This window comes from Argentina silus, assembly GCF_951799395.1.
Source record: "Argentina silus genome assembly, chromosome: 2".
NCBI classification, from domain to species: domain Eukaryota; kingdom Metazoa; phylum Chordata; class Actinopteri; order Argentiniformes; family Argentinidae; genus Argentina; species Argentina silus.
This window is the reverse complement of record NC_139656.1, coordinates 2,854,567-2,881,818: the sequence shown is the minus strand read 5'-3', so window position 1 is coordinate 2,881,818 and position 27,252 is coordinate 2,854,567. Positions and strand designations below refer to the sequence as shown.

Below are 27,252 nucleotides of genomic sequence, written 5' to 3'. Positions count from 1 at the left end.
ATGGAGAACATGTCCTATGCAGCCCTGAAGCAGCCAATCATCTTTGAGCTGGATGGTTTTGTGGTGCCGGAGGGCCAGGGTTATCTGCTGTTCTCCCTGGTCCTGGCCAACTACATGCTGGTCCTTGTGGGGAACGGGATTGTGTTGAGTGTGATTACAGTGGACAAAAAGCTGCACAGACCCATGTATGTGATGGTGTGTAACCTAGCCGCCTGTGACCTACTTGGAGCCACAGCTGTGATGAGTCTGCTGATGAGACAGTTCCTGACAGGAGATAAGAGAATCCCATATGTCAGCGCCATCGCCCAGGCCTTCTCGATACACACCTATGGTGGAGCTGTGCAGACAATATTGTCTGCCATGGCCTATGACAGGTATGAGACACTGTTCTAGTCCTGTACTGTATAGTGTAAACATTGTATAACTGTGTGGGAGAATAGATTACTCACTCAGCTAGGGCTCAATTTGTTAAAGTGACACTTCACTTTCACCTCATATTTATTATCTCTAGCACCATACCAGTGTCTACGTATGTGAAAACTGTGATTTTCTACGTTCTGTAGTCAATAAGATCGGGGGTCATTTTCTTAGGGCCTTCTCTATGATGTCATTGTGGGTAATATTTTTCATTTTACTTAGTGATTTTCTAAATCTACAACCAGGAACACACTCCCCCTGGCTGGAATCTCGTTGTAGTTTCTGATAATCACTGAATGCATTCATTTTTTTACCCCCAATGACATCATAGGAGGTCATTTCCTCAGTACCTTTTCTCCACCTTGTTGACTACAGAATGTCAAAAATCACAGTTTTCACATATGTAGAGACGGGTAGAGTTTGTTCCTGGAGATAATTAGTATGAGTTACAACAAAATGGTGAAGTGTCCCTTTAAATGTTTGCAACAGTGCAAACTTAACAATGGTTATTTTTAAGACAGAATAAAGCATGAAAGTGACAATTATTTTAGAAGGACATAAATGATTGAGTGATCAAATAATGATTAACTGATTATGTTTTCAGTATTGATTTTGTTATTTGAACATAAAGTGCTGCTTGAAAGTATGTGAACCTCTTGTGCAATTATACATTTTTTTTGTTTTTACCATGACATCTTTATTTAATCAAAACCAGTTTATATTTACCAATCCCATATGTTGGTTCAGAGGAAATCATGCGTGTATAAAGAAATTAGTGTAGGTGCAAAAATAAGTGAACCCCATGTTGAATTGGTTAAATCAAGTAGGGAAGTAGAATCAGGTGGGTAAACAATTGGGTACTAAATGAAGCAATCAAAGGAGAGATCTTGAGGAAAGAGTTTGGGCGGGACTAACAGTTTTGTGTTACCCATACAGGTGAATGCAAAACACACCATGCCGAGAGGAAAGGAGTTCTCAGAGGACATCAGGAAGAGGGTAGTGAGAGTACATCAGATACATGAAAATTAATAAATCAGGTAAAAGCCAACCCAAACATAACATGTAGAGATTTGCAGACGTCCCTTGCTGCATCTCAGGTAACTGTGCATGCTTCAACAATAAGAACACTGAATCAAAATGGCATTCATGGGAGGGTTGCTAGGAAGAAGCCTCTGCTGTCAAAAAAGAACCAAACTGCCTGTCTTAACTTTACCAGAGACCACCTGGACAAGCCTGAAGGTTTCTGGAATTCCGTTCTCTGGACAGATGAGTCCAAAATTGACCTTTTTGGTCACAATCAAAACCATTATGTTTGGCAAAAACCCAACACTGCCTACCACCAAAAGAACCATATCCCAACAGTCAAGCATGGTGGTGGGAATGTCAAGATCTGGGGCTGCTTTTTCCTCCTCTGGACCTGGACGACTCCACACCATTAAGGGAACCATGAATTCTGAGGTGTACCAGGAGATTCTTGAACAGAACGTCAAGCCATCAGTCAAGGAGCTAAAGCTGGGTTGAAAATGGGTCTTCCAACAAGACAATGACCCAAAGCAAATCTACCAAAGAATGCTCAGGTGAAAGAAGATTTGTGTTTTAGATTGGCAAAGTCAAAGTTCTGACCTAAATCCAATCGAGATGCTGTGGCAGGACCTGAAGCAGGCAGTTTATGCCAGACACCCCTCAAACTTCACTCAATTGGCTGAGTTGTGTAAGGAGGAGTGGGCAAAAATTCCTCAAAACAGATGTCAGAGACTGATCAGTGGCTATACGAGACATTTACTCCAAGTTATCGCTGCTAATGGAGGTGCCACAAGCTATTGCCTCGAGAGGTTCACATATTTTTGCACACATGAAATCTGAGTTTTTGTTAAATAAACCACTTTCGTTAAATAAACAATGAAAATATCATGTTTTTTGTTTGTGTCCTTTATTTGGAATGTCTTTATTACCAATTGGGGTTTAGATAAAGATTTTATAAGTTAATTTTAATATTTTATACAAAAATAATGACCATCCCTGTAGGGTTCACAAACTTTCAAGCAGCACTGTCAGTCAAGAAACTCTCAATTTAGAGTAAGGTGCAATTTTATGTAATTTGAGGCATTTAACTGTCAAAATGAGAGCAGGACAGAGGTCTCTAAACCTATGAATGCCTACAGGACACTAAGAATTGATGACGTTGACCTTTCAGCAGGACGTTTATGTTCAGATGCCTGTCTTCAGCCTCTGGGTCTAGTTAGCAGATGTTGTCCTTATGTATTGTTTTTCTGTTTCACTCTAAACTACAGGTATGTGGCTGTTTGTGAGCCGCTTCGGTACCAAGCCATCATGACACCGGCTCGGCTGGTGTTTTCCTGTGCTCTGGCCTGGGCTATAGCCATCCTACTTGTAGGGGTGCTTTTTGCCCTGAATGTGGGCACCCCCTTGTGTGGCACCCACATCAGAAACGTTGTCTGCAACAACCGCTCCATCCTGGTCCTGGCCTGCCAGCCCACCCCTATCAACGACTACTACGGTAAGTTTTAGGATGACATAAGGAAGGATCAGACAGATATTTGTCATGTCTAGACAAAAAACATACAGTAACAACAAGAGGAAAATAGTCAAGTACAAAACTACACACTTTGTACAGATGTATTTTTTTGTTACATTGCAGTACATGACCAGAAATGATATGCTGTAGGGTTTGTTCTCTTGTTTGCTCAGTCAGATTTTCTTGTCAATGTCAAAAAAAAAAAAAAAGGTAGTAGATGCAGGTACTCATTTGGGAGTTCCATATTCTTTACAATCTCATTTCAGGCTTGTGTATTACCTGGGCACTGAGCACCTGTTCCTTCCTCCTCATCGCTTTCTCCTATGTCAAGATCCTGACTGCCTGCCTGAAGAGCAACTGCGAAAGCAGCAGCCGCAGCAAGGCCGTGCAGACCTGTGCCACACACCTGGTCGTCTACCTGACCTATGAGGTCACTACCCTCATCCTCGTCCTCAGTGTCCGTTTCCCTAACGTCCCTATGAACGTGAAGAGGTTCTGCACCATACTGGGGCTCGTAGTGCCCCCGACTATCAACCCTATCATATACGGCTTAGTCACCAAAGAATTACGCACAAGCATCGCTGGACTGTTCAAAAAAACGATCTCGCCCAAACAGTGATGTACAGAAAACAGATCACAGAATGTGTATGCTAAGAATATCTGTTTGTTTCCCACAAGCAGTCATGCTTTTGGTACAGCCTGTCTGACTGAAGCTTGCTCCTTTCATCTCCATGTTGATCAGAAAATGTTACATGATTCTGTCCCTTTATGAATTTGTGTAGCTGATGACTGAATCTATACTACATGCCTAAACTTATGTACTGAACTCTACTCTATGCACTTTGAGATTGTACACATGAAAAGTGCAATAAACATACAATTTATTATTCATTATACCCCTGGTTGTAATTAACTTTAAGGGAGTATTTGTTGACAAAATGTTGATTGTTAACATATTTTGAAGTTGTATACAGTACAGCACACAGGGCCAAGTCTTTATTTAGTCTATATTTTATAAAAGTGCATTCCAGAAGGCACAACATTTCACTGCTTTCGGGTAAAAGACACACAGAGTGAGACAGATGACGATTAGTAACCAGGAAGTAAAAAAAATTAGGCAATTAAAAAAAGGGATGCAATTGGAAATTATGGGAACCGAAGGATAGCAAAATGTGTTAATACTGTTGGTTCTGCAATTCCATGGACTGTACCGGGTGCATTGACAAAATACAAAGGCACATTTGAGAAGAGAAAGGGTGCAGATGTATGTATTCCTTGCAGTTCGAGTTGTTGGCTCTGTTCCAAAATGCGTTCTTGCACTCTGTGTCCTCCTGTTCTTTCAAGAACATACCTCTAAGAACACCTGAAAGGTCATACTGGCAAGAATACAGGAACGCAGAGCGCTTAAAAAACAGTTACATTTGAAACACACCTCTGCATCACCACTGTAATGATCTCTAACCTTCGCAGGAAACTACATAATCACACAGACCGAAGCCTGTCTGTCAGCAAACGGTGGTGAAGGCAGGCAGCTTAAGAATGAACCGAGGCTAACAGCTCATAAACAGCAACTACAATGATTTGTTGTTAGTCTTAGCACTGGTTGGTATTACTGTTTGCGTAAAATTGTGTGTCTTACAGACAACAGTGTTGCTAGCTACCAATAAAGTCAACCATATTTATAACAGCAATGTCTACCTGGTATTTGTTAACATAGCTTTTTGTTTTGCGCTCTTGAAAATAACATTCTGAGCTTGTGGTCTCTTTCTTTATCTCAGAAAATAAAATGGAGGAGATTAAATAATGAATGATTATTCCAATTCATTCTGGACCGGAATCTCATATCCTACTGCAACATCAATTGCAGTGTTCCCATCCTGCAGCTGTATTTCTATGAAGACTTCATGCTTGCAAGGGGGACCCTGCAACGCATAAACTCCGGTCAAGCCCAGTAAGATCTTTTGATCAACCGTTTCAACTTCATTCTGTCCTACAGGCCTGTCTCCAAGAATCAAAAGCCTGATGCCCTATCCAGGCACTTCGACACGCCAGAACTGGAGAAATCTCCTGACCCCATTCTCTCGAGCTCGCAGATTGTGGGACCGCTGGGGGATTGTGGTGGCCAGGGCACAACAGAGGGATGAGGACCCGGGTGGTGGTCCTCCTGGACGTCTGTTTGTCCCCACTACAGTTTGCTCCCAAGTCTTGCAGTGTTTGCACTCGTCACATCTGACTGGACATATGGGATCCACTAGGACTCTGGAGTTCAGCCGTAGGTGGTTTTGGTGGCCCACCATGGAGAGAGATGCAGTCCTTTGTTGCTGCCTGCCCCGTCTGCGTCCAGAATAAAATACCGCGGTCACGCCCTCAAGGTTTACTTCATCCCCTTCCCATTCCTAACCATCCTTGGTCTCACATCTCTTTGGATTTGATCACCGGTCTCCCACACTCACAAGGTAACACCATCACATTAGTTATAGTTGACCGTTTTTTTTTAAAACCTGTCGATTTGTACCTTTCCTTAAATTCCCTACAGCATGGTCCAGCATGTTTTTCGAGTGTTTGGTCACCCACTGGACAAAGTCTCTGACCGGGCTCCACAGTTCAAGGCCCGCTTATGGAGGGTCTTCTGCACTCTCATCGGGGCAATGGTCAGCCTCTCCTCTGGATACCATCCCCAGTCGAACAGCCAGAGGAAGAGGGTCAACCCGTACCTGGAGACAACCCTGAGGTGTATGGTATCCTCCAACCCCGTGGCCTGGAGCAGCCACCTACTGTAGGTTGAGTATGTGCACCTAAATCTGTTTCTCCACGGGCATGTCTCTCTTCCAGTGTCTCCTCGGTTACCAGCCCCCACTGTTCCCAGAGCAGAAGCCCAAGGTGGAGGTGGCAGCCGCGCAGAGGTTCGTTGCATGGAGGAGAGCTAGGTTGGCCCTAGTGAAGGTCTCCCAAGGTCAGCAGATCCAGGCCAACAGGTTGCGCAGGCCCGCACCATCGCTCCGTTCCGGGCAGAGGGTTTAGCTGTCCACCCAGGACCTTCCCCTGTGGGTGGAATCCTGCAATTTCTCTCCCAGCTTCATCGGTCCCTTCAAGGTCCTCAGGAGGGTCAACTCAGTAGCCTACCGCTTTCAACTGCCCTGCAACATGCGGATTAAGACAAGAGCGCTACCACCCCCGCGCATCATAGAGGGTCAGCCCGCCTACACAGTCCACCGCCTGCTAGACTCCCACCGGGTCCGCCGGAGCCTGCAATACCTGGTGGATTGGGAGGGGTATGGGCCGGAGGAATGGTCCTGGATTCCGGATCAGGATGTCCTGAATCCGGCACTTATCAAGGAGTTTCATCGCTGTCACGCTGGGCGCCCCCAGTGAATGTCAGGTGCCATTACTAGAGGGGGGGGGGGGGGGGGGGGTACTGTGAGGTATCCTCCTCTCTCCATAAAAATGTAAAGGTGGTGATAAGAGTTTTAATGAAATTGGAATTGGAATGTGTTTGTCAGGTGTTTAAGTTATATTTTCTGAATGAATGGTACCCTATTACAATGCTGACTCAACAAAATATGTCTATCAAGCACCTCAGTATGGGAATTAAATATCCCAAGCTGTGTTGACGACAGCCATGTTACGTGTAAGGTCATGTAAAGATGTATTTTAGGTCCACTGTCACTGAAAATCAGGATTCAAATAATTTAATAACAAATAAATCATCAAAGCAAAATGTAATAAGAAAGATATTTCAAACCCTTATGTGACAGTGGAAAAGGAAGATGTGCTAAATAATCAAAGTGCACGGTATATCTCCCAAGTAGCAATGCCAATTAATGGTAAGGATGGCAGTGCAGCGGTTGACATCAAATCAATATCAAATCAGACTTTATTTATATAGCGCCTTTTGTGCAAAATTGCAATAGAAGGTGTTTAACAATACAGTGAAAATAAACATTAATATAAGGACATTATAGTTTTGGTAGAACAGAGAGACCAGTGCGGCATAGTTGAAGAGGGTATATTAAAATAAGATGGATTAAGAGAATGCTCAGCTAAAGATTTCTTTTAAAGGTGTTTACAGATTGTGACGCCCTCAGCTCCTCTGGCAGGCTATTCCAGAGACGAGGACCATAGACACTTAATCCCGCCTCCCCGTAGTTCTTTGTCCTCACCCAGGGAACAACTAAAAGGCTGGTGCCTGAGGACCTCAGTGATCTTGAAGGAGCATATTAAAAGCATGTCTGACAAGTATTGAGGCGCTAGTCCATTGAGTGATTTGAACACCAATAAAAGGATCTTATAATCTATCCTAAAACTGACAGGCAACCAATGAAGGGACTTTAGGACAGGTGAGATGTGTGCTCTCCTTCTGGTCTTGGTTAGTACATGTGCTGCTGCATTCTGAATGATCTGGAGCTCATTTATAGCTTTCTTAGGTAGACCAGAAAGGAGAGCATTGTAGTGACCTACAAGGCAGGAGAGAGAGAGACATTCACCAGGGCATCTGTAGTGGCAGCTTTTCAGCGGCCGCTTCTGAGAGCGGATAAATCCGGACAACGCGCGTCTTAAAGTATAGATTCATTTATTTGTTCCTTCAAACTCAAATTACAAACAAAGATGTCTCTACCGCATTCACGCGGTTGAAAAATTGTTTGCCACTTCCGCTCTACCTGGTCATAGGTGACCCATCCCTATATTAGACATCTGTCAATCAGAACGTCAGACGTCACACTTAATTGGTCAGACAGAACACGGCAGTCAATCACAGTTCACACAAAGAATTAGGTAATTGTAAATCATAATTCATCAACTTAAATATAATAATTATTTCAATAGCATTTCATCAATCACTCAAATTCATATGCAAACATAAATATCAAAATGGCTCCAACACTCCGGCCCCTAATTGGCCATAATAAGGCAATTCATAACATAAAATATTCACAGGAGCCACACAGTTCAAAAGTCCATTGTCACATTATATCTGTTTTTTCTTTTTTTCCACATATTAGTTTCAATAGTTCATGAAAAGTCCATCAAAGAAGGTTTTCTTTTTCCTTTCAAAAATATAAGCCCTTATAAAAAGTCAAGGGGATTTCAAAGTCTTTTCTCAAAAATGTTCTCGGCATTAATTCAATAGTCCTTTCAATAGTCCTTTTCAAAATCATATTATTTACACATTTCATTTCACATCATAAAAATCAACAGGTAAGTATCCAACAGATTCATATGTATTCTTTACTCATTCAAAATGTGAAATATACTCTTGTGCATAGAGAAGGATTTCAGTAGGTTTCAAGATCTTATCGAAAATAAATGTTATGTTGTGAGCAGTGTAGTGTGGTGTTTGTCAGTATGTGAGTCAGTCAGTCGGGTCTGTAAGATGGTCAGTCAGGACATGTCTTTGAGAAGACACAGCTTCGTAATAGGTCTTTCTAAGATGCCTGTCTGAATTTTCACTTTGACACGACGTACAAAGCCTTTTGCATCTGGAAAGCTTTTTAATACGTCCCATAGGCCAGGAGTTTCGTGGAGAGGTCTCATCTATGATCAGTACCATGTCTCCAGGTTTCAGATTTCTTTTGACCTCATTCCATCTTTGTCTCTCCTGCATTAAGGGAAGATACTCCCGTGTCCATCTCTTCCAGAAGAGGTCTGATAGGTACTGGACCTGTTTCCACCTTCTTCTAGAGTAGCCATCCTGCTTGGAAAAGAGCCCAGGTGGAAGAATGGGTTTTCCTTTCAAGAGCAGAAGGTGATTTGGAGTTAGGGGTTCAGGATCTTTAGGGTCTCCAGATGTTACTGTAATGGGACGGGCATTGAGAACTGCCTCCACTTCGCACAAGGCAGTTTGAAGACATTCGTCATCTAAGATCTGTTCCTTTGTGATGGAGTAAAGGATTTTCTTTATGATTCGAATGAGACGTTCCCACGCGCCTCCGTGGTGAGAACCATAAGGCGGGTTGAAACTCTGAGCAAGTGCTTCTTTTAATTCTCGCTCTGCGCCCACAAAATTTGTTCCGTTGTCTGAAACAATTTCTTTGATTTGACCACGTCTGCAGATGAATCTTCGTAAGGCTGAGATACATGAATCTGTATCCATGGAGTAAGCCATCTCCAAGTGTACAGCTCTACTGGAAAGACACGTAAACAAGGCTCCGTATCTCTTCACCCTGCTACGGCCACTCTTGACTTCTATGGGCCCAAAATAGTCCAAGCCAGTGTGAGTGAATGGGGGAAGATCTGGTGTTATGCGTGTGAGCGGTAAATCAGCCATTTTCTGTTTCATAGCAGTGCCATGCCATCGTCTGCAGAGTGTGCAGTCGCGGGTTATTTTCCTTGCAGCCTGATTCGCTTTGAGAATCCAATATTTTGTCCTGAGCTTAGAAAGCATTAGATTTTTTCCACAATGACCTACCAGATGGTGGGTGTGGTTCAGAAGAAGTGTCGAGAAGTGGTCTACATTAGACAGAATGGCCGGGTGTTTAAAGTCCTCCGGCATAGCCAACTTACTCAATCTACCTCCCACTCTCAGTATTCCATCATTAAGAATGGGATCCAACTTGTAGAGTCTGCTACTCCTTCTTACAGCTTGGCCTGCTCGTAAGGCATTCACTTCATCCCTGAAGGCTTTCTGTTGCACATAAGCAACAAGTGATTCCTCAGCATCTGTAAAATCCTGCATGGATAGCTGCTGGTCAGATAGCTGCTTGTTCTTCGCATATTCTTTTTTAACTGATGCACTGTGTGAGTTACCTGCCTTTTTCAATTGGATAAAGTGTCTCAGAGTCCGCTTGAACTTCAAAAGCCATGCCGTAGATCTGATGAGTTTGTCCCATGATGAGAAGTATTCAATAAAGCGAGTCAGAGGGTCTTCATGTGCTGCTATAGCGAAGGCCACAACAGTTTTCTTTACCTCTGAGTCACTGTCAGAAAGCATGAGTGGTTCTGTGGAAAGTTTCGGCCAGTCAGCTTCGCATTTGGCCAGAAAGTCTGGACCGTTAAGCCAACATCCTTCTTTCAGAAAAGCCTCGGCTCGCATTCCCCTAGACGCATTGTCTGCTGGGTTGAGATCAGTCCTAATGTGACGCCACTGAGATTTCTGTGTCAGGTCACGAATCACAGATACTCGGTTAGCCACAAAAGTCTTGAATCTCTGAGTGTCATTCAGAATGTACTTCAGGACAGAAGTACTATCAGTCCAGAAGAAGGAGTCTGAGATCTGAAGCTCCAGTTCTTTCTTGAGCATATTGTCGATACAGGCGGCCAAAACTGCTGAGGTGAGCTCCATTCTGGGAATCGTGACCGCTTTCCCCATCACAAACACAATGTGAGGAGGTCTGCTTCTGCTGGTAAATCTCATATAACTGACTGTCCCATAGCCACTCTCACTGGCATCGCAGAAGTGGTGTAATTGGGTGTCAGTGACATCAAAATCCACGGGTTTGTAGCATCTTTTAATCTTGAAGTCAGAGATCCTGTGAAGATCTTTCTGCCACTCGCTCCATTTTGACGCAAGGGCAGTTGGGATTTCATCGTCCCATCCGCAGTTGATCTTACACAGCTCCTGCTGTATCAGTTTTCCTGTGAGCATAACTGGTGATAAGAATCCCATAGGATCATAGACAGAATTGAGCACAGACAAGATTCCCCTTCGACTAACTGGTTGTAGTTTCAGAGTGGTGTCAAAGAAGAATGTATCGGACTCAACATGCCAACGCATGCCAAGTGCTCTCTCTACAGGAAGCTTGTCTTGGTCAAGATCAATGTCCTTTACTTCCTTTGCCCTTTCCTCTGCAGGTAAAGACGCAAGGACAGAACGACTGTTGCTGGTCCATTTGATAAGTTTAAATCCTCCAGTTGCCCATATTTTCTTCAAGTTCTGAACTAGACTAATGGCTTGGTTTTCATCTGGAACTGATTTAACACAATCATCCACATAGAAATTGTGACGAATAGTGTTCAGTGTTAAGCTGTCTGCTTGAGGGCAAAATTTGCACAGCTGGGAGATGAAACTGCACCGAAGAGATGCACAGTCATTCGAAATTCTCTCAGTGCTTGAGTAGTGTCACCACCTGGCCACCACAAGAACCTCAGAAAGTCCACGTCCGTTTCAGGAATCTTCACTTGGTGGAACATTCCTTCGATGTCCCCCATCACAGCTATTGGTTCCTGTCTGAACTTCAGAAGTACCCCTAGCAAGGTGTTCATAAGGTCTGGGCCTTGTAAAAACTCAGTGTTCAAAGAGGTACCTCGGTAGGCCGAAGTACAGTCGAAGACCACCCGGATTGTCTTTTTACGCTTGTGGTACACTCCGTGGTGGGGAATGTACCAGAGTCTTCCATCAGTCCGGTGGACCTGGGCCCGTATCTCTAAAGAATTTTTGTGCAAAAAATGGCTCCTAGCGGCCAAATTCTAAGAAAATTCTCAGAGGCATGACGTTTTCTTAGAATTTCCCCTAAAAGTGACAATTGCCTGTAAGTAATCCCAGTTAATATAAAAGCTATTCCTCAAGAGTCCTAGCGCTTAAAAGGGCTCCTAAGGCGAGATCTGCTAAGAGCAGGGAAGAGGACTTTTAGTGGCTTAGGAGTTACCCTAAGCAGCTGCACAAAATGGCCAACAGAGGAGTCAGGAGAGATGTCCTGCAAACACTGGATGACAGGGAATTATTGAGACGCTACAGATTGGATCGTGCAGGAATCATGTTTGTGGTGGATCTCCTTAGAGATGCAATTACTTCACCAACTCGACGCCACAACCCTATTACACCGGAGAAGAAAGTAATCACAACCCTGAGGTATTTGGCAACAGGGAAAATGCAACAATGCAGCAGTGATGACTTCGGTCTGTCCCAATCCTCCGTCAGCAGAGTCATCACCCAAACACTGACAGCTTTGTCACAACCTAATATTGTGACACAATTTGTTTCATTCCCGCTGGATGCCCGCACTTTACACACACATAAAAGGGCATTTATGGACATTGCAGGATTCCCTGGCGTTGTGGGTGTAATTGATGGAACACATGTGAGAATAATTGCGCCATCAGAGGACGAGGCTGTCTTTGTTAACAGGAAGAATTTCCACAGCATCAATGTGCAAATAGTGTTCAATGCGGCCTGGAAGATTTTGGACATTGTGGCTAAATGGCCAGGCTCCACACATGATGCGAGAATGCTCTCCGAGAGTGGCATCAGACAGCTTTTTGAGAGACGCTATGTGCCAGCTAATTGCCACTTGTTAGGGGACAGTGGCTATCCATGCAAACCATGGCTCCTTACACCTTACCTCCAGCCACGCCAAGGGCCCCAACTAAACTATAACAGGTAAGCCAAACAATACAAAAATCATGGAAATGAAATGCAAGCAATATGTTAGAGCATCCAAGTAGTGCAATATTTCCATCAAATAATTAAAGGTCTGTATTCTATTGTAGGGCCCACAAGACAACAAGAGCGGTGGTGGAGCGTGGCATAGGCCAGCTTAAGAGGCGCTTTCATGTTCTCCACGGAGAGGTGCGGCTGAGGCCTGAAAAAGTCAGCAAAGTCATCATAGCCTGTGCAATATTACACAATATTTGCAAGGTTAGACAGATTGCAGAACCTCTGGAGGATGGCGATGAGGATGAGGATGGAGACAACGATGAGGATGGTGGTGAAGAAGATATTCACATTCCACAGGGGAACCTAGCCCAGAGTGGACTGCCTTACAGGGCAAACTTCACAAATTTACATTTCAGGCAAGCTGTAGCCCCATGTCATTTGAGAACTTGTGATGGTATTAAGAACTACCACAGTTTTACTGCACATCACCTGCAATTGTTAAATGCAAGACACAGAACACAATCTCTAAATGGTTTATTTTTTAGGTGTTCAATTTTAAGGCGGTAGTACTCCTCCTGAAGGGAAAGGACTTTTTTTTGTTGTTCAAACACATCAATTGTGAGTTGCAATCTTCTCTCCAGCAGGGATGCTGACGGAGCAGGTGCTGCGGATGGGAATGGTGTTTGATCCGCCGGGCTATCCTGAGTAGCAGCTGCAGATGGTTCAGGCGGCAAACTTGATGGGCCCGGTTCTTGTGATGGCTCCATGCTACAGAAATACATAGGCCTAGTTTAATTATTGTTTTGATTAAATTAATTTAATACAATGAGCATGGATAACACATGAAATGGCTTCTGCAATGAATAAACACTGTTGATATGAATAACCCTGTGTCCTACCTTTGCTGCATTTCAAGGGCCTGCATCATTGACGTGTCAATGCCTGTTGGCAGCCCGGTGACACTGACCTCAGAGTGTCCCAGGACTTGAAAGACAGTGTCGGCCACCTGGGACAGCCGCTTTGCAGGTGGTCCACCCCCTAGAAAGAAACAGTCAATGAACACAGTACTTAGGCATGTAAATTAACTTTGCCAGCAGGAGCAAGTTGCCAGATTATGTGGTAGGCCATAGTATTTTGCTCACCTGTGAGTGAGGATTCCCGCTTGTGTGCTGCAATCTCATATTTTGCCTTGGACTGCAGCACATACCACCTTTTCTCACAATCGTCGCCTGTCCGCACCACCAGTGGAAAAGAGGCATTGATTGTTTGGGATATTGTGTCCCAGGCGCGCCTCTTGCCTTGGCTAGTGACAGTTGGGCCAAATTTTCCTCGTAACATACCTTTATGTTCGTTCACCAACTGGGCCAGCAACAAACCTTGCTCCTCAGTCCAGTTCGGCTTGCGATTCCTTTTTTTCTCCATTTTCTGTGTTTGTAGGATATTTGTTAACAAGCCTTCATAAATAGACCAGCCAGCAATCACAGACATTGTTAAAAGCTGAGCTGTGTTACCCTCTTTAAGTTCACACTGAGTTGTAACGTTGCAATTTCTACTTCATTAAGGACAGCCCCTTGAGATAGGCCATCTTGTTTTCAATGGGGTCCATATGGAAGTGAAAGTACAAAATATGCCAGCTAGGATATTAATATGAGCAAATGAGACACAAATCATTATTTGAACAGGGTGTAATGAGCTTAAGTTTTCACATATTTTAGATTCTAATGTTAGGCTATAACCCCTACAGCTTACTATTCATTTTCCAGATATTTTCTTGAATGTGAAATATTATTTACAATTATAGTCTGCATAAGATTAGAGTGTATAATTATGTTTATTGATTTGAGGGTACATCCTTTGCTCATTATCACCAAAAGTTCATTTTCATCAAACTTGTAGGATCAACCAATCACGGCTTTTGAAATGATGACTCATACCTAGCAACGGGGTCAACCACACCCCCTCACTAAGATAGGATTTTTCATCCATTCCTGGCTCAGAGTTCACTGAAAATGTTCTGGAATCACTTCTAAGCTAAAACTCCTGGCAAGGAATTTTTAGGTTAAGTTAGGAGCTCTCTGAGAGGATTCTCAGAATCTTTAAGGATACGGGCCCTGTTCTTCAGGTACCATCTCTGCATGTCCTTTCACTAAGACATCGTTCATAAAACACACATAATCATTCTTAAAAGACTCATCCTTCTCAAGTTTTTTCTGAAGGCTATATGCTCTTTGTTCAGCCATTTGCCTATTATTTGGCATACGAAGATCATCCTTACGGAAAGGAAGTCGGATTTCATAATGACCGTCTTTTTTTCTTAAGGATTCTTTCATGATTTGCAAAAACCTTTTATCCTCAAAGGAATGTTCGGTTTTCTCTTCATAGGTCAATTCTGGAAAGTCTTGGTTGTATTGTTGGATCAGAAGATCGCCCAAGCGAGCCACTGATATTCTATTCTGTTATCTGTGGTCGTCCATGTTTGTCAACATGTGAGCTGATTCCCAGTGGGCCGTTCACTATCCATCCCAGATGTGTCAGAACGGCATAAGGGCCATTGCCTTGGCTGTGGATGACCTTGAGTGGTTCCATAGCTTTGGGGATGTTCACCCCGATCAACAGATTCACATCAGCTTTAATGGAGTTCAACTTGACCTCATTAAGGTAAGGCCATTGTTTAAGATCTTCTTCTCTCTGGATGTTTTGATCGCTTACGGGAATAGCTCGTTGTGTAAAGACCTCTGGAAGTTCTATGAATTCTTTGCCATCAAGGCTGCATACTTCCAGTCCATATGTTTTGAAGGTTTTCACAGATTTTTCATAACTCATGGTTTGAAGCAGAATTTCTGTTTTCCTCCCTCTGACACAGTTCTTCCATTAGTTTTTCTGTACAGAAGGTAGCAGAACTCCCGGGATCCAGGAATGCATATGTTTCTATTGAATGACTACCCTTGGTCGCCTTCACTCTCACAGGTACAATTGCCTGTTTGGTCGGTTGATGGCAGGCTGACTGTGACAGAGTTGGCCTGAACGGCTGTACCACAGCTGGTATTGTTTGTGGCTACTGCAGGTGCTTTAGTTTCTATGGCGCCATCTGGTGGCCAGTTTTCAATGTGTAAGAGCGTAGGGTGTTTCGTATCACATGAGCGGCATGTCAGGCGTTTCTTACATGTCTTGCTGAGATGTCCCTTCATCAGACAGGCAAAACAAAATCCATGTTTCTTAAGAAATTCCACTTTCTCCTTGTGTGGGAGTTTTGACATTGTTTCACATCTTTCCATGGCATGCTCTCTTTTACAGTAGACACAGGGTTTAGAAAAAGCATCATTTTCATTTGAAGGAGTGACCTTTCTAGATTGATTTCTATCTTCTTTGACATTGGCATTAGCAGCAGCATTAGTGGTGACTGGAGTTACTGCAGTGACGAAGCTCTGCTTGCTGGCAGATTTCCCATAGGGCAAGTTCACTGTAGGTGCTCTCACCTTCGCTTCTTTACGAACGTCTTGAATGTCGCCAAAGACCGGATCCTGCATTATTTTGGACTGTTTCTCAAAAAATCTGACAAGATCATTGAATTTAGGCCTCTGTTGTGTCTGTTCCATAATGTCACATACCACTGTTCTCCATCTCCCTCTGAGTTTATATGGAAGTTTGGAGACAATTTGTTTCATATTGGATGGCAAGTCGAGTTCCAACATGTATTGAAAGTTTTGGGCAGCATTACAGCAACTTCTTAAATATAACGCATAACTGTGAAGTGCCTTTCCGTCATCTGGTCTGATCATACTCCAGTTTAAGGCCTTCTCCATATAGGCAGTTGTGATTTTAAAGTCATTGCCAAAGTGTCGCTTGAGCAGGCGCTTTGCTTCAGCATACCCACTCGCAGCGTCCATGTGAAAACAGCTTCTGACAAGTTCTTTTGGCTGTCCAACTGTATATTGTTCCAGAAAGTACAGTCGGTCTTCATTACTGTCAGTCTTATCCTCTATGTTGTGTTTGATTGCTTGCATGAACAACTGAAAGTCCAGAGGGTCACCATTGAACACGGGAACTTCCTTCTTTGGAAGTGATGTTTGAGCTACAACAGATACAAGCAGATTTGTCAAGTCTGAGTTATCTAGGGGTTCTAATGGTTCTCTTTCCAGAGTAGATTGTGCTGTTCTTGGTTGATTCAAAGTAGTTCTAGTGCCTCGGCTTGATAAGTTGGGCCTAGTCGTTGCAGCAGTGGTTGTTTGCGGTGCCGCCGTTGATTTCTGATGTAGGCCTACACGCATAGCCTCCTGTAGTGGTGTTTTAGGTATTGCTCCCAAATCCACAAAATCCGGCAGAGATATCATTGTAACTCTGCTGCTTTCCTCTGATTTGGAAAGTGGTTCCTCTGTTCTGTGTGACTTCTCCATATATCTCTCCAGGTAAGTATTCATGCCATCCTCAAGTCTGAAAGCTGTTCTTGCTGTTAATTCAGTTGGATCAATTTCTTCTAGGGCCTGTAGTTTGGCATTTGTGACAGCAAGATCTTCTCTTAGTTGTAATGCTTCCATTTTAGCTCATAATTTAACCTTTTCCATTTCCATTTCGTGTTTCTCTCTCAAGGATTTAGCTCTGGCCAGTAAACCAGCTTTATCCACAGCAATTTTAATTCGCGCTGAATGGGCTGATGATGCCTTTGAACTACTCTTAGATACAATTGACACACTATCATGCACATCAACAAGTGATTGTGGGTCTTGCTGACGTTTTAACCATGTCTCAGTTTGACAAATAAAGTCATTAAATTTTGCAATCTTCGGTTCATACCAGTCAACATTTTCATTTTCTTTCACGTCATCAGATAGCAGCATTTGAACAGATTCATGAGATTTCTTAAATGTCTTCAATATTTTCTGAAACTCTTCCAATTGTGCTTTCACAGCACCAGCATCGCCTCTACCAAATCTTATCATGTCATCATTAATTTCGTTCATTTTTCGAGTGCAATGCCCAAGTTTGCCGCGACGCGTTGCGCTGAGCTCTTTAATACCAAGTTTGCTTTGATCGGGTTTATCAGTGTCTGGGCTTTTGGCCTCCTTTCGAGGGTTTTCGGGTTGCTTCGTTTGTTCCTCAGACATGATCTCGGTTATTTTGTTTGGTCTTATAAATAATTATTCCTTCCTATACATATGTCGCATCAACGTACAAATAAACAGCGTCTTCATTTAATCTCCGTTCTTTCATTCTTGCCGTCTGTATATTCGTTCAGTGTTGCGCGCATAATTTATTCATTTGCAGGGTCGTAATTATTTTGCAGATTTTCTTGCAGGTTATGCTTAGTTACTGAAGTCTTTAGTTTGTCGCAAGCAATCTTCTTAAAAGAGTGTCCACGTTGAATTAACACGTCGGGATCTCAATGATCCGCTTCAGTAAGATTTTTCAGTGGTCGCGCAATTTGTATTGTCCCATCAAACATTTCAAAGTCTCTCCTAATGTCTGATCGTACCTGGGTCTGAAGACAATGGAAATCGCCGGGTTACTCACGGAGAAAACAAGCAGATGCTGAACGTAGTCCAATGTATTTCCAAGCCCTGATCGAAGATGCCATCAACAAGTTTCTTTGTCCGACCTTTCGGAGCTTAATGTAGTTAACTTAATGTAGTGGCCGCTTCTGAGAGCGGATAAATCCGGACAACGCGCGTCTTAAAGTATAGATTCATTTATTTGTTCCTTCAAACTCAAATTACAAACAAAGATGTCTCTACCGCATTCACGCGGTTGAAAAATTGTTTGCCACTTCCGCTCTACCTGGTCATAGGTGACCCATCCCTATATTAGACATCTGTCAATCAGAACGTCAGACGTCACACTTAATTGGTCAGACAGAACACGGCAGTCAATCACAGTTCACACAAAGAATTAGGTAATTGTAAACCATAATTCACCATACTATTAAACCATATTTCATCAACTTAAATATAATAATTATTTCAATAGCATTTCATCAATCTTAAATCACTCAAATTCATATGCAAACATAAATATCAAAATGGCTCCAACAGCATCGGGTTCCGGTAACGTCTTTTCCCGCTCAGTGTTGCTGTCAGTTGTATTTTTATGTGGAGAGTAAACAGACTCGACTTGCCTTCGCCTCCTTGTCTCATTGTTTACCGCACCTCCACATTGGTGACCCCGTGAGAGAATATGTCGACATCCGAAGATGGCAACAACTACCCTGCAATGCCTGGACCGAGCGGGGCGGGAGAAGCGGCAAATGCTAACATCTACGCCGCGACCATCAAGTTGCCTGACTTTTGGCAGCGCAACCCACGGCCGTGGTGTCAGCACATTGAAGCCCAGTTCCAGCTACGAGGTATAACGCACGATATGACGAGGTACTTCCATGTGGTGGCGGCGTTGGATGCCTCGACGACGGCCAGAGCGATGGCACTGCTAGAGGCTCCACCGGCTGTCGGCAAGTACGCCGCGCTCAAAGCTTTCCTCTTGAGACTTTTCGAACTGTCAGAAATGGAGAAGGCAGACCGCCTGCTGTCCCTCAACGGCCTAGGGGATAGCAGGCCGTCCGAATTAATGGAGAAAATGCTGGCTGTGCTGGGCTCGGCTGATCCCTCATTCCTTTTTACTCACATTTTCCTGCGGCAGCTCCCAGCGCCGGTACGCACTGCGCTAGCCAGCTCCTCCCTCTCCTCCTCCAAGGACTACCGTGAGCTGGCTGCGGAGGCAGACAGGATTTTCCTTGCCAACCGGCAGCAGTTTGTTCACGCGCTGCTCCCTACCCTGGGCGCTTCGACCCCGCCCCCCCCTTCGGAGGACACCATGGGCACCGCAGCCGCGGTGACGGCCCACCGCCAGCGCAACGACGGGTTGTGTTATTACCATGCCAGGTTTGGAGCTAAGGCTAAGCAGTGTCGCCAACCATGCAGTTTCGCGGTGCCGGGAAACGCCAGGACCGGCGCTCATTAGCAGCTATGGGTGCTGGCCGTGACTGCAGGCTGCTGTTTGTCACCGACTCCATCTCCGGCCGGCGTCTGTTGGTCGACTCGGGCGCCCAGCGCAGCATCCTGCCAGCTCTGCCTGTGGACACCATGGCTGGCGGACACGGCCCACAGATGGACGCCGCCAATGGCACGCCTATACGTACCTACGGCACCAGGTATGTGGAGGTGTGTTTCGGCGGGCGGCGTTTCGGCTGGGACTTTGTTATGGCCGCTGTGTCTACGCCGATCCTGGGCGCGGACTTTCTCTGTGCCTTCAGGTTGCTGGTGGATGTTACGAACTGCCGCCTGATCGATGCTGTGGCCTTTGCTACATACCCCTGCACGCTTGGAGGGGTTGGCGGGCTCTGCCTGTCAAACACATTCGCCACCGGGGATCAGTATCAGCGCCTACTGACCGAGTTCCCTGTCCTCACCACACCCACGTTCTCGTCGGCAGTGGCTAAGCACGGCGTAGAGCACCACATCACCACCGTCGGCCCTCCAGTCTACGCTCGTGCTCGGCGCCTCGACTCTGCTAAGCTCGTGATTGCCAGGGAGGAGTTCGCCACCATGGAACGCCTCGGCATCGTGCGCCGCTCGAACAGCCCGTGGGCCTCCCCCCTGCACATGGTGACTAAGGCTGATGGCGGTTGGCGCCCCTGCGGCGATTTCCGTCGCCTGAACAACGCCACGACTGCCGACCGGTATCCTGTCCCACACATACAGGACTTCTCCGCCCACTTGGCGGGGGCCACCATCTTTTCCAAGGTGGACCTGGTGCGAGGATACCACCAGGTACCGGTCCAACCACTGGACGTCCCCAAGACAGCGGTCATCACGCCCTTTGGCCTGTTTGAGTTCCTGCGGATGCCTTTCGGCCTCAAAGGGGCGGCGCAGACGTTTCAGCGCCTGATGGACTCTGTGCTGCGGGACATGCCGTTCTTGTTTGTCTATTTGGATGACATTCTGGTGGCCAGCGCGTGTGCAGAGGAGCACCTGACACACCTCATCGTCAACCCGGCCAAGTGTCAGTTTGGCCTGTCGTCCATTACCTTCCTCGGACACCACGTCACTCCACAGGGAGCGGTCCCCCTTCCCGCCAGGGTGGACGCCGTCGCCAGTTTCCCACGTCCCCGCACTGTGAAGTCCCTGCAGGAGTTCCTGGGCATGGTGAACTTTTACAACAGGTTCATTCCCCATGCGGCTCACCTCATGCGGCCCTTGTACGGGGCCCTGCGGGGAAAAGGGCCCAAGGATGACGTGGACTGGTCCCCGGGGAGGGACGGAGCTTTCGACGCGGCCAAGGCTGCGCTGGCCACCGCGGCGCTGCTGGCGCACCCATCTCCCACGGCCCCGGTCGCCCTCACGACAGACGCATCAGACTACGCAGTGGGAGCGGTGTGTGAGCAGTGGGTGAGCGGGGCCTGGCAGCCCCTGGCTTTCTTCAGTAAGCAGCTTCGCGACACCGAGAGGAAGTACAGCACCTTCGACAGGGAGCTCCTGGGTCTCTTCCTCGCCACCCGACACCATGGCCATGGCCAAAACCGCGGAGCCGTGGTCTGGTCGACAGCAGCGTCAGCTCTCTGCCATCTCCGAGTTCACCACGGACATCCAGCATGTGTCTGGCAAGGACAACTCTGTCGCCGACTGCCTTTCCCGGTCAGTCGTGGGGTCCGTGTACTTGGGACTGGATTACGCTGCCATGGCCGCTGACCAGGCCACGGACTCGGACATTCAAGCCTACCGGACGGCCCCCACTGGGCTGCGGCTGGAGGACATGGTGTTGATGATGCCAAAGCCATGCTAGTCTGCGACGTCTCCACGGGCCAACCGCGCCCCATGGTGCCTGCTGGCTGGCGGCGCCGTGTTTTCGACACCATCCACGGCCTTTCCCACCCGGGCGTGAAAGCCTCCACTAGGTTGGTGGGGGCCAAGTTCGTCTGGCCGGGCCTCAGAAGGGACGTCAGGACGTGGGCTGACTCCTGCGTGGCGTGCCAAGGTACAACGCCATATCAAGGCCCCTTTGGCACCGTTTCTGGTGCCGGAGAGGCGGTTCGACCATGTCAACGTGGACCTGGTGGGCCCCCTGCCCCCCTCCCTCGGGTTCACTCACCTCCTCACCATGGTGGACAGAACCACCAGGTGGCCGGAAGCCGTTCCCCTGTCGTCTATTACATCAGCAGAGGTGGCCCGGGCGTTCATCGCGTGCTGGGTTGCCCGGTTCGGCACGCCAGCTGACCTCACCTCCGACAGGGGTCCACAGTTCACATCAGAGCTTTGGACTGCGGTGGCTAAGGGCCTGGGGGTGAAGCTCCACCGCACTACGGCGTACAACCCACAGGGCAACGGACTTTGTGAGAGGTTCCATCGCTCCATGAAGGCTGCTCTGCGGGCCAGCCTTACGGACAGCAACTGGGCCGACCGCCTCCCGTGGGTCATGCTCGGTCTTCGTTCTGCTCCCAAGGAGGACCTCCGGACCTCATCCGCCGAGCTGGTGTACGGCCAGCCACTGCGAGTTCCGGGGGAGTTCCTCCCGGAGGCCGCATCCCCCTGGTCTGCCGACACTCATTGGGCGGTGTCCCGGGACATCGCTGATGCCTTTGTCCCCATCCCAACATCTCGCCACTGCGTCCCCCAGTCCTACGTGCCCAAGGACCTGCTGTCGGCCAGATACGTCTTCATCCGCCATGATAGCCATTGGACTCCATTACAGCCCCCATACGATGGACCCTTCCGCGTCCTGGAGGCGGGAGCTAAGAACTTTGTTGTGGACATGGGGGGTAAGCCAGAGCGGGTCACAGTGGACCGTCTCAAGCCTGCTCATCTGGACATTGACGAGCCGGTTCAGCTGGCCCTACCCCCGCGGCGGGGACGCCCCCCTGCTGCGGCCTCCGGCCCTGCCCCGGCCCCTGCCCGGGCTCTAAAGCCGCCCAGGGCCCTTGACCCCCCTCCTGCTAAACGCAGCCGTTTTGGCCACTTGATACGGCCACCGCCACGTTGACTGTTTGCTATGTTAATTGTTCATTGATTGACTGCGTTTTGTTATGGTGAATTCTGGGGGGGCCTGTGTAGTGACCTACAAGGGAGGAGAGAGAGAGACATTCACCAGGGCATCTGTGCCTTTAAGAGAGTGGGCGGGAGTTATATGTTTTGGGTTCCGGGTAACGTCTTTTCCCGCTCAGTGTTGTTGTCAGTTGTATTTTTATGTGGAGAGTAAACAGACTCGACTTGCCTTCGCCTCCTTGTCTCATTGTTTACTGCACCTCCACAGCATTGTAGTAATCAAGCCTGCTAACGATAAAAGCATGCATACACTCACCGCCCACTTTATTAGCTACACCTTGCTAGTACCGGGTTGGACCCCCTTTTGCCTTCAGAACTGCCTTAATTCTTTGTGGCATAGATTCAGCAAGGTGCTGGAAACATCCCTCAGAGATTTTGGTCCATATTGACATGATAGCATCATTGCTGCAGATTTGTCGGCTGCACATCCATGATGCGAATCTCCCGTTCCACCACATCCCAAAGGTGCTCGATTGGATTGAGATCTGGTGACTGTGGAGGCCATTGGAGTACAGTGAAGTCATGGTCATGTTCAAGAAACCAGTTTGAGAGAGCTTTGTGACATGACATCATCCTGCTGGAAGTAGCCATCAGAACATGGGTACACTGTTGTCATAAAGGGATAGACATGGTCAGCAACAATACTCAGGTAGGCTGTGGCGTTTAAACAATACTCAATTGGTACTAAGGGGCCCAAAGTGTGCCAATAAAATATCCCCCACACCATTAGATATTTGCATTAACGAGCAGTTGAACAGGTGTACCTAATGAAGTGGCCGGTGAGTGTAAGTCTCTTAGTATCTGCCTGGGAGAGAAACAGTTGCACTTTAGCAATATTTCTAAGGTGATAAAAGGCGGTTTTAGTGAGATTACTGATGTGAGATTCAAAATTCAAATCAGGATCTAGAAGCACGGCAAGATTTTTAGATAGGGATTTGGCGTTTTGTACCAGGGATTTTAAGTTAGCGCACAGTATCTCTCTCTGGACCTTTGCTCCGATAATTAAAACTTCTGTCTTATGTTTGTTCAATTGCAAGAAATTCCCAGTGGCAGCATATAGAGACTGAACAACATAGGTCCCAGAATGGAGCCTTGAGGAACCCCATGTTATACTTGGGTTAGACGAGGAGTGGTCAACAATGGAGACAAAATAGTCTCTGCCAGACAGATGTAGTCTGTTAAAAAGGATGTCATGATCTACCGTATCAAAAGCAGCGCTTAAGTCTAAAAGTAATAATATTGAGTTTCTATTCATCCATGTTCATTCTCAGGTCATTTACAACTTTAACTAGCGCTGTCTCAGTGCTGTGTTGAAGACGAAAGCCAGATTGAAACTTCTCAAATCTACAAATTTAGGTAATCATTTAGGTGTTTGAATATACATTTTTCAAGAATTTTACTTAAAAAATCAATCACTAGCACTTCATCCTCAAGACAATTAAAACACAGGTGGGGATAGGGTCAAGTGAGCAGGTGGAGGGTTTTAATTGCATTACTTCGTTCTTGAGCATTTATTTCTAAAGCAGCAAAATCATTCATAGCAGTCTTAGGCTGAGGGAAAGTGTCCAAAGACAGGGGCTCACACCCTCAATATAACATGGTTTAGATCCAACCTGATTTTTGTTATCTTGTCTCTGAAACATTCTGAAAACTCTTGAGGTGATGAAAGAGTGACTTTTTGGAGCTGGATTTATGAGGCTGTCAATAGTTGAGAAAAGCATTCTGGGATTATTATGATTTTTAGAAATCAGTTTTGAGAAATGAGCTTGTCTTGCATTTCTAATTGCTTTACTGAAGATAGTGAGGTGTTCTTTAAAAATGTCATGATACACTTGCAGCTTAGTTTTTCTGAATTGATGCTCAGCTTTTCTACATTTTCTCTTTAAGTTAATAATATCCCCAGATCTCCATGGTGGTTCCTGGTTCGATTTAGACATGACATCTTCCCCCTACCCGTGTAGGTGGGCATGTCCACAGGGTGTCATATGATGTATGTCAGGATTGAGGGAATTAGACAGGGGAGGACGGGCGTGGAAGAAACCAGTAGTATAAAGAACAGTCACCTCTCCCCGAGCCAGGACTTCATCTCTGATAGAGAGGTAGAGAGCACCACAACACCTCACCACACCTGCAAGGCTTTCTGCAAACTGAACTGAGATGGCTTGAATGAGTAGAAGTGTTTAAATTGTTAAGAGAGGAATGGAATTGTGTGCCAAAATGTTTTTGACAGTGGTTTACTTTGTCAATTGTTGATAAAGGCAATGTAAAACTACATTGTTATGTTACTATGTTAAAGGGCAGGATTAGTTTGAGTATAATACAATATATTAATAATAGTGTGTGTAGAATACTATTATTCTCAGACATGATCAACTATTGAACATTCGTACTGAAGCAAACTCTCAAAGTTAAAAGTTGTGACGAGTCAGTGAACAGTAATCTGTCTACCTCTCTGGATCATGTGTGTTGTGAGGAGGTTCCTCCTGTACTGTGTTTTTTATAAGGCTCTCATGCTGAGGATGGAGAACATGTCCTATGTAGCCCTGAAGCAGCCAATCATCTTTGAGCTGGACGGTTTTACGGTGCCGGAGGACCAGGGTTACCTGCTGTTCTCCCTGGTCCTGGCCGGCTTCATGTTCATCTTAGTGGGGAACGGGATTGTGTTGAGTGTGATTACAGTGGACAAGAAGTTGCACAGGCCCATGTATGTGATGGTGTGTAACCTGGCCTCCTGTGACCTACTTGGAGCCACAGCTGTGATGAGTCTGCTGATGAAACAGTTCCTGACAGGAGATAAGAGAATCCCATATGTCAGCGCCATCGCCCAGGCCTTCTCTATACACACCTATGGTGCAGCTGTGCATACATTACTGTCTGCCATGGCCTACGACAGGTATGAGACACTGTTCTACTCCTGTACTGTATAGTGTAAACATTGTATAACTGTGTGGGAGAATAGATTACTCACTGAGCTAGGGCTCAATTTGTTAAAGTGCCACTTCACTTTCACCTCATATTTATTATCTCAAGCACCATACCAGTGTCTACGTATGTGAAAACTGTGATTTTCTACATTCTGTAGTCAATAAGACAGAAAAGGCCCGAAGGAAATTACCCCCTATGATGTCATTGGGAGTATTTTTATTTTATTTTATTGAGTGATTTTCTAAATCTACAACCAGAAACACACTCCCCCTGGCTGGAATCTCGTTGGAGTTAATATATTCAGTGACTGATAATTACATAATTGGAGGTAAATTCCTCTGTACCTTTTCTCCACCTTATTGACTACAAAATGTCAACAATCATAGTTTTCACATATGTAGAGACGGGTACAGTTTGGTCCTGGAGATAATTAGTATGAGTTATAACAAAATGGTGAAGTGTCCCTTTAAATGTTTGCACCACTGCAAACTTAACAATGGTTATTTTCAAGACAGAATAAACCATAAAGATTTTATAGTTATAGATAAAGATTTCATTAGTTAATTTTAATATTTCATACAAAAATAATGACCATCCCTGTAGGGTTCACAAACTTTCAAGCAGCACTGTGGCTGTACAGAATGTAACCTATGTGAGACAATAAATGTTGTCCTTATGTATCCTTTTTCTGTTTCACTCTAAACTACAGGTATGTGGCTGTTTGTGAGCCGCTTCGGTACCAAGCCATCATGACCACGGCTCGGCTGGTGTTTTCCTGTGCTCTGGCCTGGGCTATAGCCATCCTCCTCGTAGGGGTGCTTTTTGCCCTGAACGTCGGCACCCCCTTGTGTGGCACCCACATCAGAGACGTCTACTGCAACAACCGCTCCATCCTTCTCCTGGCCTGCCGGCCCACCCCTATCAACGACTACTACGGTAAGTTTTAGGATGACATAAGGAAGGATCAGACGGATATTTATGTCTACACAAAAAACATAGAGTAACAACAAGAGGAAAATAGTACAAAACTACAAACTTTGAACAGATGTATTTTTGTTACATTGCAGTACATGACCATAAATTATATGCTGCAGGGTTTGTTCTCTTGTTTGTTCAATCAGATTTTCTTGTCCATGTCTAGTAGAATGTGTTTTATTTTAAAAAGCTTTACAAAAAAAAAAGCTTTGACAAGAAAAAGGTAGTAGATGCAGGTACTCATTTGGGAGTTCCATATTCCTTACAATCTCATTTCAGGCTTGTGTATTACCTGGGCACTGAGCAGCTGTTCCTTCCTCCTCATCGCTTTCTCCTATGTCAAGATCCTGACTGCCTGCCTGAAGAGGAACTGCGACAGCAGCAGCCGCAGCAAGGCCGTGCAGACCTGTGCCACACACCTGGTCATCTACCTGATCTATGAGATCACTATCCTCATCCTCATCCTCAGTATCCGTTTCCCTAACGTCCCTATGAACGTGAAGAAGTTCTGCACCATACTGGGTTTCATAGTGCCCCCGACCATCAACCCTATTATATATGGCTTGGTTACCAAAGAATTACGTACAAGCATCGCTGGACTGTTCAAAAAAACAATCTCGCCCAAACAGTGATGTACAGAATACAGATTACAGAATGTGTATGCTAAGAATATCTGTTTGTTTCCCACAAGCAGATCATGCCCTTTTGTCACATCCTGTCTGATTGAAGCTTGCTCCTTTCATCTCAATGTTGATCAGAAAATGTTACATGATTCTGTGCCTTTATGAATTTGTGTAGCTGATGACTGAATCTATACTACATGCCTAAACTTGTTATGTAATGAACTCTACTCTATGCACTTTGAATTGTACACATGAAAAGTGCAATAAACATACAATTTATTATTCATTATACCCCTGGGTGTAAATAACTTTAAGGGAGTGTTTGTTGACAAAATGTTGACCGTCAACACATTTTGAAGTTATATACAGTACAGCACACAGGGCCAAGTGTTTATTTAGTGTATATTTTAAAAGTGCATTCCAGAAGGCACAACATTTCAC

The 27,252-nt window shown here is 45.5% G+C and overlaps 1 protein-coding gene and 1 long non-coding RNA gene across 2 annotated transcripts; both read left to right on the top strand.

Moving 5' to 3' along the window:
* LOC310821784 (olfactory receptor 10A6-like) lies at positions 1-26,820 on the top strand (the record flags this gene model as incomplete). Its single annotated transcript, XM_083693994.1, has 3 exons — positions 1-374; positions 25,923-26,149; positions 26,468-26,820. The coding sequence occupies 3 exons, from the start codon at positions 1-3 to the stop codon at positions 26,818-26,820; spliced, it is 954 nt and encodes a 317-aa protein (XP_083550120.1).
* On the top strand, positions 11,724-13,043 carry LOC310800986. Its single transcript, XR_014554097.1, has 3 exons — positions 11,724-12,266; positions 12,377-12,679; positions 12,908-13,043. It is a non-coding gene; the product is annotated as an uncharacterized lncRNA (long non-coding RNA).
* Positions 26,821-27,252: the final 432 nt, after the last annotated feature.